This window comes from Lepidochelys olivacea (assembly GCF_965140295.1).
Source record: "Lepidochelys olivacea isolate rLepOli2 genome assembly, chromosome: 6".
Classification (NCBI taxonomy): domain Eukaryota; kingdom Metazoa; phylum Chordata; order Testudines; family Cheloniidae; genus Lepidochelys; species Lepidochelys olivacea.
The window spans coordinates 91163807-91178496 of NC_140416.1; the positions used below are offsets into that span (position 1 = coordinate 91163807).

The window sequence follows — 14690 nt, forward strand, 5'->3', positions numbered from 1 at the left end:
CCTTCAGGAGCTCAGTAGGAAACGAAAAACTCAGTTGCAATCTAGTTTGCAGCAAGGGGAAAATATCTGAAACAGAACAACATAGACCAGCTTTAGGCAGTAGCGATCATCCCAGTGCAGAAAAAACTGAGGAGTGAAGCGTAAATGATGGAATTCCTATTATTAAGGAATTAGCAGATTTTCCTGATGATAAAGAATGGAAATGTAAAGAAAGTGATGGAGAATCGTCCATCGTCCTGGTGGCATAAAGGAGAGTGATGATAGGGAAGAATTGGCTCACATGAAAAGGAGAGAAATGACAAAGAAAAATCTGGTTTACATGAAAAGGAGAGAAATGATGAAGAATCAGCCACACATGATGACAGAAACAACAATGAGAAAAACTGCACACCACAAATTGATACATCAGATCCTGCTTTATGGCCAGTGATCCTAAACTCTGCCAATATTAATCATACAATTTTGAACAAGACAGGCAAAATCGAGAATATGACGTTTCCAGTAAATGAGCAGAAGCGACTCTTCTCAAAGTCACACTGCAAAAGAGTGCTCAAGAAGAGTGAGATACAGAATGGGCATTGGCTAGTTTATTCAAAATCAACCGACAAACTGATCTATTTTTCTTGTAAAATATTTGACAAGAATGCAAATTATGGCTTGTGCTTTCTGGGTACAAATGCTGGCATAACTTAGCTGATGCTCTGAAGCAACATGAAAAGTCACTTGGCCATTTTACAGCCCAATCCAAATGGACATGAGTCAAGTCCACGCTCAAGCTGAATAAATGCAAAGATGCAGAAAAACAGTACATTATCCAGTGTAGAAACTGAGCATTGGAGGAACGTGTTCAAGCATCTGTTCTGAATTACCTTTTTCCTTGCAAAGAATAATTTGGCTTTCTGGGGCTCGTCTGATACATTGTTCACTGAACATAAAGGTCATTTCCTTGGTTTTGTAGAGCTCCTTGGGAAATATGACAATATCATGTTAAGCACCTACGTCAACTAGTTTGTAAAGAAGCTATGGACCATTACTGCAGCAAAACAATTCAAAATGAATTGATTAACCTTATGGCAAGGAAAGTGCTTAACAACACATTGATGCAGCTCAGCAAAGCAAAGTACTACACTGTAATAATGGACTGCACTCCTGACAGTAGTCACAGTAAAAGATGTCATTTACAGTAAGATTTGTTGACAAGGATGGGTGTATCCAAGTAAGGGAACACTTGATCTGTTTCCAGTCTGGACAACTCTACTGGAAAAGGCCTACCAGAACTGTTTATGAACATTTTGAACGAGAAAAAAATAAAGCTTCAGGATTTCCATGGCCAAAGCTACCACAATGGCACAAACATGAAAGGAAGAAACAGTGGTGTCCACGCAAGGATGCTTGCCTTGAATCCAAGAGCTTTTTTTATGCCTTGTGGCTGCTATTCCTTCAACCTAGTTGTGTCAGATGCAGCGTCCTCTTCTTTAGATTCAGTATCTCTCTTCAGAGTACTGCAAAGGATATATGTCTTGTTTTCAGCATCAACTATCAGGTGGAAGATATCACAGTCAATGTCACAAACCTGACTATGAAGCCACTAAGAGAGAGCTGCACTGAAAACATAAGGTCAAGGTAAATCTGACCATGAAGCCACTGCTGAGAGAGCTGCATTGACAACATAAGGTCAGTGAGGTACCATGTGACTGTTGTTTATGACGCCCTGATGGAACTGGCACAGTTGAGTAGAGGCCAGAATCTGACACGAGACACAAAGCCCGGTAAACCAGATCGCTGACTTCAAATTTCTGCTCTCAATTGTGGTTTGGCATGATATCCCGTTCCAAGTCAATGTTGTAAGGCATTACACACTCAGTAGATGGACATTGCGACCACTGCTACTTTGATTAGAAGTTGACTTGATTTCATTGTGGCCTACAGAGACAATGGATTTGAACATGCCATCACAGCTGCCAAAGAAATGACAGAAAACTTAGGAGTTGAGCCTGACTTTAAAAAAACTCATATTCATCGTAAGAGGAAACAGCTTGGTTACAAGGTCAGAGATATGGTGATAGGAAGTGTGGCAGAGCTCCGACCTTGTCCCCGTGGGTCCTGTGCTTCCAGGAGGTTTATGCTAGCATCAGAGGCTCACTTGGACCCTCCACGTAGCCCTTCTCTCTCTAATGCCAGGGTTACAGTTTTTTCATCATAAGCCAGCAAGGAGGTTGGTGAGAGAACTCCCACAGCCTCTGTTGTCCCTACAGGCTTATTCCAGAACAGTTTAGCCTCCTGTCCTGACAGGGGCCTGTCTTCCCCTCCCAGGAGGTGTTTCTGTAGTGGTGGGCTGGGGAGAACCCAGGCCCGTCCTCTACTCTAGGTTCCGGCCCAGGAACCCTAATGGCAGCAACTGTTGGCAGCCGACCTTTCACTGCCAGAGTTGATACATTTCCCTGGGCCACTTCCCTACCGCTCTCCCGCTTCTCTCTGTTAACGCCTTCTTCACCCTTACTTTGCGTTTCCAGTGGCTTGAGGGTGTCTTCATTACCCAGCCCTTCAGTCACACTTCCTCTCCTCTGGCTCCCTGGCTCTCCTTGGCCTGACCGGAGTGAGCCCTTTTATAGTATCAGAGGGGCCTTAATTAGAGTCAGGTGTTCACATTAGCTTAACAGCCTCACCTGATTCTTTGCAGGCTAACTGGAGTCATGTGTCCACCCTAGCCTGGAGAAGCCCTGCTCTGGTCAGTCAGGGAACAGAAAACTGTTTATCCAGTGGCCTTCTACTATCTGCCTTCTACTACTCTGCTGTACCCAACTGGCCTGCGTCTATCACAGAAGCTTGGACGAAAAATTCAAGGAGGAGGTTTTTTGGTTGCTCATTGACACTGCTCAAGTGTCCATCAAAGAAAGGTCTGGATAAATGAAGCACCATGAAAAGACCTAGAGGATTTTGTATGACCTTAGTAAGCAGGAAAACACTTGAACAGTTGTACGGACCTTCACCAGACTCCGACACATGGAGAATGTTCAGATGTCAATGATGAAAACCTCTGTGTTGAACTGGACAACAGCAATCACATTTTGCAATACAGGAAGCACTCTCCACTTCAAGTTCTCCTATTTTGTCATGATGCAGAGCCGGAGAACACTTTTCCTAATGTGCGGATACTTTGAGGATTCTGCTCACGCTGCTGGTCATAGTCACAAGAGGTGAGCGCAGCTTTTTGAAGCTCAGGCTCATAAAAACATATTCAATTGACGATGGCCAATGAAAAAACTGACATTGTTTGCTATTCTATTGCTTGAAAATGGCATTGGCCAGTCTTTGGATCTCTAATGCTGTGCTTCAGTTTGGGAGGGCAAAAGGTGAGAAGAGCAACTTTTTGAACTGAAGGATAGGGTTAACATTCTAAGGCTGTCACCTTCTGTAACACTATTTAATATTGGTCCACCCAATGTTGGTGCACAGTTCAATTTCTTCATGTTAGAATATTTCAGTTATTCTTAAAATTAAAAAAAGTTTCTATAAACAATTATTTTTATTTGCTTACATAGGGCATAACTTACAGATCCTAGCGTACAAATTTATCATCTTATGAGACAGGGATAAATCATGCATGCAAATCATGTATCAAAGTCGTGAAATGGGCTACAAATGCAATAAAAAATAAGGTATTCAAAAGTTTAACAAATGGAGGGGAGGGGGGCCACCATCTGTTCTAGGGCCAGCCCTGTATATACATAAAAATAGTAAATGAAACAATGAATTCACATTACTGTGACTCTTTTGTGTAACGTTGACCACTAATATGGCTCCTGAACCACTAAGGTCCGAGTATCACTGGAAATATTTGTTTTGGAGATTTACATCACCACCGAACCTAGGCCATCACCAATCACAACACATGGGAAACCACTTATAAAGAAAAAGGTTACCTCTATGTGCATTGCAAGTTGTGCTTTCTCCTTGTCCTTGTGCTCTATGCATTGCTTCAGCTCCTCTACCTCTGACATGACAGCACTATGATTCAGCTTTGCTCTTAACTCCAGGATCTGTTTCTTCAACTCTTGCTTCTCCCGCTCAGACCTTTCAACAACTACGAAATAGTGTGAGCCATTTGTGAACAAACAGAATTGATATGCCAAGTGAAAGCACTAAAATCTATAAGTTAAATTTCTCATTCCTATCTTTGCAGTACTATTTTCTTCTTCCCATATAAATTATGGGGTATTAATGGGAACATATGAATATCCCACAGCTATTGATTTTATCAGTATACAACTGGAAGATACTAAAAGTTAAAAGTATGATTTCATAGCTAGAGAAATATTAGCCTTCTATTCACTGCAGCCAAGCCATTTCATGTTCTCTTCCTCCTTTGTAGGCAGTTTTCATATAGGAGTGAAAAAAACATGGATGAAATGGGAGTTTTACCACTGACTTCAACAGAGCCAAAATTTAACCACATTAAGGCACAGTTGCAAGATCTGGATGCTATACCATTAGTGAAGAGTACTTTATAAAAAATTGTCAGGATGTATCACTTTTTACTATATCTAGGTAAGTATGTGAAGTTTCCATTCTTATCCAGAACTTGTAAGGTAAATTTCTATCTAAAAATTGCAGTAATTATATCAGCAGTTCCTCAGCTGACAATCAAGGTTCTTCGGTTTATAACTCAATAGAAATTCAGAAAACCTCAGTCCCTAACCCTTTGCATGACTCTCTGTTCTATCCCCAGACTACTTACTGTTGAAACATTTGCTTAAAGCTCTATTCCTCTTTTTGGTAAAATTGCTCCAGGATAGGTTTTGTTTCTTTCTTTGCATTTTTTACAGAAACATTTTATAGCATTGTCATAAATATAAAGGGAAGGGTAAACCCCTTTGAAATCCCTCCTGGCCAGGGGAAAGCTCCTCTCACCTGTAAAGGGTTAAGAAGCTAAAGGTAACCTCGCTGGCACCTGACCAAAATGACCAATGAGGAGACAAGATACTTTCAAAAGCTGGGAGGAGGGAGAGAAACAAAGGGTCTGTATGCTGGGTCTTTGCCGGGGATAGACCAGGAATGGAGCCTTAGAACTTTTAGTAAGTAATCTAGCTAGGTATGTGTTAGATTATGATTTCTTTAAATGGCTGAGAAAAGAATTGTGCTGAATAGAATAACTATTTCTGTCTGTCTATCTTTTTGTAACTTAAGGTTTTGCCTAGAGGGGTTCTCTATGTTTTTGAATCTAACTACCCTGTAAGATATCTACCATCCTGATTTTACAGGGGGGATTTCTTTATTTCTATTTACTTCTATTTTTTATTAAAAGTCTTCTTGTAAAAAACTGAATGCTTTTTCATTGTTCTCAGATCCAAGGGTTTGGGTCTGTGGTCACCTATGCAAATTGGTGAGGCTTTTTATCCAACATTTCCCAGGAAAGGGGGGTACAAGCGTTGGGAGGATTGTTCATTGTTCTTAAGCTCCAAGGGTCTGGGTCTGTAGTCACCTAGGCAAATTGGTGAGGCTTTTTACCAAACCTTGTCCAGGAAGTGGGGTGCAAGGTTTTGGGAAGTATTTTGGGGGGAAGGACGCGTCCAAACAGCTCTTCCCCAGTAACCAGTATTAGTTTGGTGGTGGTAGCGGCCAGTCCAAGGACAACGGGTGGAATATTTTGTACCTTGGGGAAGTTTTGACCTAAGCTGGTAAAGATAAGCTTAGGAGGTTTTTCATGCAGGTCCCCACATCTGTACCCTAGAGTTCAGAGTGGGGGAGGAACCTTGACAAGCATACTTATTATAATTGCAAAACAAGTGGTGGAAAAGGAATTTTAAATGTGCAATATAAAGCTCTCATACTATTGTCACAAATAAGTTCAATTTTAAGCAAAATGGTCACCTTATCAGGTGGTTGAAAAATGGCTAACAATTCACCGTCTTCTGAAAAAACAAAGTATTTGATACAGGACTATAGAGTCTTCAGTTTTCTGAGGAAGGGAAGATTTTTATAAAACATGGAATCACAATTCCATTTTAATGACCATGAGACTCTGTCTGGATGTAAGAGGAATTAAGCAGCTGTAATATGAAGTTACAAAAATAGATAGTAGGACTTAAGCAAGCTGATGAAAGATTCATTGGGATATTGAACCTAGCCTACATACCACCTAAATCACACAGAAGTGTGTCACTATAAATGATAGACCATAGTGATTCCAGAAGATATTGACTTTTTTAAAAACACACAAGTCAAGATGCATTTAGAGAGCTCAAGTACAGATCAATTTGTAATTTTTTATCCAAAAATATTTTAGAGACATTATAGCCTACTATGCAATTACCTCTTCAGATTTTAAATGTATTTTTTAAATTCTGAATACCATGACCTATTTTCACATTTGTAAGGTGTCACAAATACAAGCATTAACTGAATGTGATTGAGACTATATTCTCTACTTCTCCCTAGAATAAGTTGTCATTTCTGAAGGATAATTTGGAGGTTTAACAGGCAGTTTAGCAACCTTCTTAATTAAGGAAAAATCTACACAGGCAGGTGAATCTTGCACTGCGCTGCAATGTGGCAAGAGTTAATCTCATGATAGGTAGAAATACCAACATTTCAGAAAAATACTATCAAAATTTTTACAGTAAATCTTTTGATACTATAAAAACGGTTCAAAATTTCTCTTCAATGAAGAAACCATTGATGCTGCTCAGCTGAATAATCCTATACATTTTGGATTTTTAAAAAAATAACCAGTATGAAGATAATGTATTTCAGTCTTCTCATAACTTTTGTTTCTCTTAACTACTTAGCTACTAACATCTGACACCAATACGAACAAAAGTTAATTGAGCCAAGATGATAACTAGCTGTATTAGTTCAACCAACAGAGGATCTAGATTACAACTCAAAAGACAGAGATCATTCTCTTGCAAAGTCATAAATTTATGTCCCGAAAAACAGGAAAAGGCTGTACCTGATCTAATTCTCCTGTTGTCCTCTTGCTCATCATGGCAGCTTTGGCGGTGCAGGGCAACCTGTGAAACTTGATGCTGCAAATCCATGCGGTCCGCTTCCGCTCTCAGTAATTGGGAATGGAGATCCTCAATCTAACAAATAGACAAGTACCAAACATTTAATAAAACAAAACAAAAATGCAAACAATTCAATTCTACCAAACACCATAAACATTAAAAGACTTGATATAGTCTTGATATTCTTTAGCAGATCCCTTAGTGCTCAGAGAGGGCAAGCATAAACTAAACGAAAGTTCATTCCTAGATATGGTCAGAAAGGGATGACCAAAATACTAGGTGAGCTAGTATAAATCATTTACATTGCCAGTTGCAAGGAAAGGCTTTAATCTAAACCAAGCCATGTTCTAATCATTTTCACATCCTGTAATTGGCTTATTTTATCTCTATATCTGATTCTGGGTGGGGGGAAAATAAAGATTGCAGTCATCAGAAGTGTGATATGTACAAATCAATACTTCTTTAGTATAAGAGGATTCTGCAGCTCGCTTTCATTTTCTTTCTGAATATATTGTATGTCACATATTAACAATACTGTACAATATTAACAATACAAAGAACATTTGATAGAGCACCATTAATGTGTATGTTAAAACAAGGCAAGCACAGAACCAGAATTAAAGCAAAAAATATTCTTAATCCACCCCACTGTGCCTAGGTATTTCAGCATGTATGAGACATAACGTCTTCTGAGGTACCTACACACAATGGGGTGAATTCAAAATAAAACAGCATTTTCAACTCAGAAATCTGTACTGTTAACAAATTCAAACAATGAATGCTAATGGAACTGAGCCCCAAGTCCCCCTCAACCAATTTCATCTTTTTTTCTAGCTCTCCAAAAAAAAAAGAGAAAAAGCACTGAGTAAATAGGGAGAGTTTCTGATGCTATAAAGAATTAGAGGGGTAGCTGTGTTGTTTCTGTGGATACAGACTAACGAGGAGTCTGGTGGCACCTTAAAGACTAAAAGATTTATTTGCGCATAAGCTTTCGTGGGTTAAAAAAACCACTTCTTCAGATGCATGGATTGAAAATTGCAGTGGCACCTTAAAGACTAAAAGATTTATTTGCGCATAAGCTTTCGTGGGTTAAAAAAACCACTTCTTCAGATGCATGGATTGAAAATTGCAGATACAGGCATAAATATATATTGGCACATGAAGAGAGGGCGTTAACTTACAAGTGAAGAACCAGTGTTGAAAGCCAATTCAATCAGGGTGGATGTGGTCCACTCCAAATAATTGAGAAGGAGGTATCAATACCAAGAGAAGGAAAATTGCTTTTGTAGTGAGCCAGCCACTCCCAGTCCCTATTCAAGCCCAAATTAATGTTGTTAAGTTTGCAAATGAATTGTAGCTCTGCAGTTTCTCTTTGAAGTCTGTTTTTGAAGTTTTTTTGTTGAAGAATAGCTACTTTTAAATCTGTTATTGAATGTCCAGGGAGATTGAAGTGTTCTCCTACTGGCTTTTGTATGTTACCATTCCTGATGTGTGATTTGTGTCCATTTATCCTTTTAGGTAGAGGACTGTCCAATTTGATCAATGTACGTGGCAGAGGGGCATTGCTGGCAAATGATGACATATATCACATTAGTAGAAGTGCAGGTGAATGAGCCCCTAATGGTATGGCTGGGTCCTATGATGGTGTCGCTAGAGTAGATATGGGGACAGAGAAGGCAACAGGATTTCTTACAGGGTTTGGTTCCTGGGTTAGTGTTTCTTTGGTATGGTGTATGGTTGCCGGTGAGTATTTGCTTCATGTTGGCGGTCTGTCTGTAAGTGAGGATTGGCCTGCCTCCCAAGGCCTGTGAGAGAGGGGGATCTTTTTCCAGTATAGGTTGTAGATCGTTGATGATGCGCTTGAGAGGTTTTAGCCAGGGGCTGTACGTGATGACAAGTGGTGTTCTGTTATTTTCCTTGTTGGGCCGGTCCTGTAGTAGATGACTTCTGGGTACCTGTCTCGCTCTGTCAATCTGTTTCCTCACTTCCCCAGGTGGGTATTGTAGTTTTAAGAATGCTTGATAGAGATCTTGTAGGTGTTTGTCTGAGGGATTGGAGCAAATCCGGTCATATCTTAGAGCTTGGCTGTAGAGGATGGATTGTGTGATGTGTCCTGGATGGAAGCTGGAGGCATGTGGTCAGTAGGTTTCTGATATAGGGTGGTGTTTACGTGACCATCACTTATTTGAACTGTAGTGTCCAGAAAGTGGATCTCTTGTATGGACTGGTCCAGGCTAATGTTGATGGTGGGGTGGAAATTGTTGAAATCATGGTGGAACTCTTCAAGGGCCTCCTTCCCGTGGGTCCATATGATGATGTAGATGTCATCAATGTAGCGCAGTAGAGGAGGGGCGCTTGGGGATGAGAGCTGAGGAAGCGTTGTTCTAAGTCAGCCATAAAAATGTTGGCATACTGTGTGGCCGCGCAGGTACCCATAGCAGTACCGCTGACTTGAAGGTATAAATTGTCCCCAAATCTGAAATGGTTCTGGGTGAGGACACGAAAGCTTATGCCCAAATAAATCTGTTAGTCTTTAAGGCGCCACCGGACTCCTCGTTGTTTCTGATGTTATACTGGATTCCCGGGTCTTTCAGATTCAACAGTTTCAGTGTGCCTTGTTCAGGCCCAAATATAGACAGTTTGCATAGTACTTTTACTATATTTCTATTGTAGCAAGTGTTTCTATACCACTCTGGATGTCTGGAGTCACTGACTATCAACAATACTATGTACCACATATCACAGAACAGTTACAAATACACAATATGCAAAAACACACTATGAAATGCAGCTAGAACAGTGCATGTGTTTATCCAATGTAAAGTCAACTAATTTGAAAAGTTGGAGGATAAAAAGTACACACACACAAAAGTGTGTTTGAGACACTAATGCATTTAGAGACACTTACAAATGCAAATGCCTACATTATGTATTATATATATTTCTTCATCCCCCAGCTGGATGTCTGCAACAAATGAAGCTCTCGGGAACAGTTTGTCTTCTTGATCCAGTCTATTTTTACAGCACACATCTGAAGGAGCTTTGGTAGATATCAACATGACACAATGCCATTGAAGGAATGGCTTTAGTGACTATTTTTAATGCTGAGAAGCTCCCATTTTTATATGATCTTATGTAGATCAGTCTAGTAGGCATTGCTTTGTACATTTCCTTCCTTGCTCTCCCAAACAAAATGTTGTTATTAGAGTAACTGACAGCAAGATTAAAGAGACAGGCTTGAGCCTAGCTTAATATGAAAGGAGGAGGATTTTCATGGCATGAAAGTTGTTACCTGATGCAGAAGAGCTTCTCGACTGCCTTCTGACTGATCTAACTTCCTCTGGGACCGCTTCAACTCCTGCTCAAGCTTATAATTTGATTAAGGATGAAGAAACAAAGTTATGCATTCATCCTGGTACTAAAATATTTTAACTATTTAAAACTAACAACTTATATTTAAAAAATAAAATAAAAATAATTTCTTATACCTCTAACCCTGAACATGTAAAGCAAACTGTAATATAAGATGCTACAAACATATCTACAATTATTAAAATAAATTTATAAATTTATCATGCATCATATAATCATTTACCTCTGTACTACCACCAGTGGCTACAAAATGGCATATGCATTCCCAAACCAAAACAGCATTAAAATGGAAGTTAAAACTCAGAGCACATATCGCTAATTTAGGGTAAATTGCCTTACAAAGATGATGCAATTGTCCAAAAAAATAAGCATTAAAAATTCAGGAAATTCAAAATAAAAGATTGTTTAAAAGACATCCAAACATGTTAAAGTATGAAAATACACAGGTAAGGCACTCAAACCACTTCAGTTCTGCCTTTCAGCCATACCACACAATAACTATGGAACTTGGTCCAAGATAATATGATACTCATTTTTAAAGAAAGGCCAGGCTTGGGAGGATGGGTTCCATTTTTTTCTCCTCATGTTGTCATTAAACTGTTTTGTTACCTTGACTGTGCAATTCCATACTATCCGGTAGATAACAAGAGAACGCTGAATTGTTTTTAGTCAAGCTTTAAAAAAAAGTATTGCTCCAGGGCCAAGAAGAAATGTGTAACATTTTAGACTGAAAGGTAATAGACTGATAGTGTGATATGATCTGAAAATGACTTTTAAAAATGAAAATTCTTGTTGCTGCATGCTTCACTTGTAAAAACTTTAAAGACTGAATCTAGTTGATGCTTCGCCTGATGGCCTACTGACAGTGCTCTGCAGGGTTCTGAGGGAAACCTGGGTTTAAATTACTCTTGTAATTCTGCTCCTAATGTTTCAAATACAGAAGAGAAAAAAAAATAATAGCCTGAAAATTTAAATTTAAGTGTCCAGACTTCTATGCAATTAAAATATCTACTGTAAATAGGATGATAGGAAGTGGAAGCCAGCGCTTTATGGGCACTACCAGAAATCATTATCAAATGGATGTTCAATTTCCATCAGTATTAATGCATTTAATCGTCTGTGTATGGTTCAGTTAATTCATCCCTGCAACTACTCTATTGAGACCCTCTCTGGGGACAAAGTTATTTTTGGATAGAGAACACTGTATTTGCATAAATGGCAGCAGGGAGGGTGGCACAGAAAGGTTAATCAGAGAAGCTGATAAATAGGCAACAAGCCTGGTATCAATGGCAGAGCAGAGTAGGTAGGAGAATGTGAAACAATAAATGCGTGGATATAGCAGGGAAGAGCAAAAACTTTGAAGGCATTGACAACAAATCTGAACTTTATGCAGTAGAGAAAGGGTAGCCAGTGGAGAGATACAAAAAGGGGCGGCATGGTCAAAACTACTAGCAAGGAAGCTAATCTTAGAACAGCATTTCTATGGACTATAGGAGAGTTATATGGGCGTCAGAGAGGCCAGGAAGAGGAGATTATAATAATTAAAATGGGAAAAAATCCAGATGAGAGAGTGAGCTGCAAGGATGTAAAGAATATGTTAGATCTTAGAGATGCCGTGAAGTAGGAAGCCAATAACTTTCCACATGGTTTAGCTGTGTGGGGCAAGGTGAAGGGAAGTGTCAAAGTAATCCCTAAGCTACAGCCTTGACTGACTGGGAGGTTACTGGTTTTGTCAACAATGACAAAAAAGGGTAGAAGTGAGGGCTTTGTAGGGAAGATAAGGAGTTCAGTTTTGGCTGTTTGCAGTGTATGGTGCTAAAAAGTACCTTGCCATTTTAAAAACTAAAAACACAGGGTTTCACGCTGTTAATTCCTCTTACAAGACGTGGCCTTAAACAAAACATAAGAAACTGGACATTCTAGACCAGTGTTTTTCAATGACAGTCTGTGAACCGGCACCGGTCCCTGAGATCTCCCTGACATAGGTTAGGAAGGCAGCAAGCCAGTCCCTGGTAACAAATGAGTTGAGAAACATTGTTCTAGACCACAAGCAGTTGGAAACCATCAAAACAGAAAAAGATTACAAACTGTTTTTAAAAAAATAATTAAAAAACAGAAAATTAAATTCTTACTTTGCTCTTTTCATTTTCAGATTTCAAAAGTTTATTTTGCATTAGTCCTTCCATTTCATCAGCTTTAGCATCTCGTTTCCTTAAAGCCTTAGAGGGGGAAAATATTGTGAAATTACAGCAGAGTTACCGAATCCTCATTTATAAAATCTGCTGAAATATCAAATAAAATATCACCTGGTACATGTATTAAGAAAAAAAATATGTTGTAAGTATTTTGTCTATGCTTAATATTTCTAAACAAAAACAATATAATCTCTCTTGCTGGGAGAGATTTATTTTTTCCTCTCTCTCTCACACAGCTGTGCCAAATATTTATGAGTGCAGAGACCAGATTAACCTTGGCATTCTTCTAATCTATAAACTTCCAGACTCCAAAGTTTGACCCTGGCCTTTCGTGCATGGAAAAAGAATAGAAGCACGGTTCTCCTGCAAATATTAAGATTTTCTTTGACATGGAAAATCTACTACCCCACCAAAATATGCTGATAGTAGCAAGAACTATGTACCTGCATTAATTATGACCAGTACTAAGGAAAACATTATTAGATACGAAAGCTTATGCTCTAATAAATTGGTTAGTCTCTAAGGTGCCACAAGTCTCTTTTTCTTTTTGCGAATACAGACTAACACGGCTGTTACTCTGAAACCTGTCATTATTAGATACCAAAGCTGAACCTGAATCATGGCAAGATACCCAATTCTATCTGTAACTGGGCAGATGCCTGCATTTTATTCTATCAAATACAGACCCAGCCACAATGTTCCACATATTCATTACTTCAAAGGTTGATAATTTCAACTTGTACCTTGGAATGAAGACACCCAATCTAAAGCTCTACCTCCTACAAAATCCAAAGATACAGTAGCTATTCTGCTTAGTAACAGTTTACCACAAACATCTGCTTTCTGAATTCATTGTGGAACTAATGAAAAGGTCATTTCAAGGTCTCTATCTTCATATTCAAAGCCTTTCTAAGGTGACCATGAACTCCTACAATAGCTGTGTACAACCAGAACAATGAAACTGATGACCACCAGTAGAACGCTTGAGCGTGTGGAAAGAAAATTTTCACAGCAGCTGGATCTAGACTATGAAACTCGTTCCAACAAGATAGAAGAATTATCACACACTTTACCACTTTAAGAGTTCATTTCTTCAACTTAGTTTTCCCTCAAAAAGTTCTTCATTCACACAAAAAAGCCCATTCACACAATGACAAATAAAAACAATTCTGAGAGTTAATCAAGCTATTTATTTTACTGGCTGAGAAAAGGAGACTAAGTTTGTTGTATTTAAATTAAAAAGATACTTAGGTACAATGGTGACCGGATCAGTGTTGACAAATACTGAGCAGTATATCAATTCAAAAAATATGTTCATGCAATCTACTTAAGAGTTCAAATCCACACAAGAGTTAGGTGTTCAAAGCTAAGGTTTCCACAGCAGTTATAACCCAACTCCCTTGTGAATGTGCATTACTTCAGACTGTATATGCTGTTACACACACAAATACAGACATGCATGAGTGCACACACAGCAAGACATAATTATTATAGCTTCAGTATCTACAACTATGGTGTCACAGGGTCGATGGCTCCTTTAAAGGTGAGTCCCAGCAGAGGTTACCCATGACAAGTTAATTTAAGGGGAACAAGCCTATCTAGGTATCTAACTGAATAACAAGCACCTCAGCCTGAAAATGACCATCAGGCTCAGCTATGGACTCAGACTATCAGAGTTGGAAGGGACCTCAGAAGATCATCTAGTCCAACCCCCGGCTCAAAGCAGGCACAATCCCCAATTTTTTTTTGCCCCAGATCCCTAAATGATCCCCTCAAGGATTGAACTCACAACCCTGCGTTTAGAAGGGCAATGCTCAAACCACTGAGCTATCCCTCCCCCCACAGGGAAGTGTTCACAGAGAGAGTAGCTCTCCTACTAGAGAGGAGCTCCCAGAGAATCACAAGCCTGAGGAGGAGGGCTGTGCAATCCCTGAGTCCTAGGACAGAGACTTTATTTTAAGTTTATTTGTATTTAATAAAGTAGAATCCCAGCAGGGGAATTCTTGTTGAACCTCAGTGGAGCTCTTAAGGAGCCCTGAAAGAAGGGAAACGGAGGGAGAGAGGAAGGGAGTACCTGCAAGGCTCCTCCCCACCCTAGGCAAGCCGGGGTCAC

General features: G+C 39.4%; 1 protein-coding gene across 1 annotated transcript in view; it reads right to left on the bottom strand.

Annotated features, from left to right (window-relative positions):
* The window catches only part of CEP128 (centrosomal protein 128), a 447165-nt gene that overhangs the window by 364572 nt on the left and 67903 nt on the right, over positions 1-14690 (bottom strand). The window contains exons 9-12 of the mRNA XM_084632372.1: positions 12515-12601; positions 10303-10377; positions 6953-7085; positions 3924-4084 (exon numbers count right to left, since the gene is read on the bottom strand). Of these exons, the coding sequence (XP_084488498.1) occupies positions 3924-4084; positions 6953-7085; positions 10303-10377; positions 12515-12601 (456 nt within the window). The remainder of the gene's footprint in view (positions 1-3923; positions 4085-6952; positions 7086-10302; positions 10378-12514; positions 12602-14690) is intronic.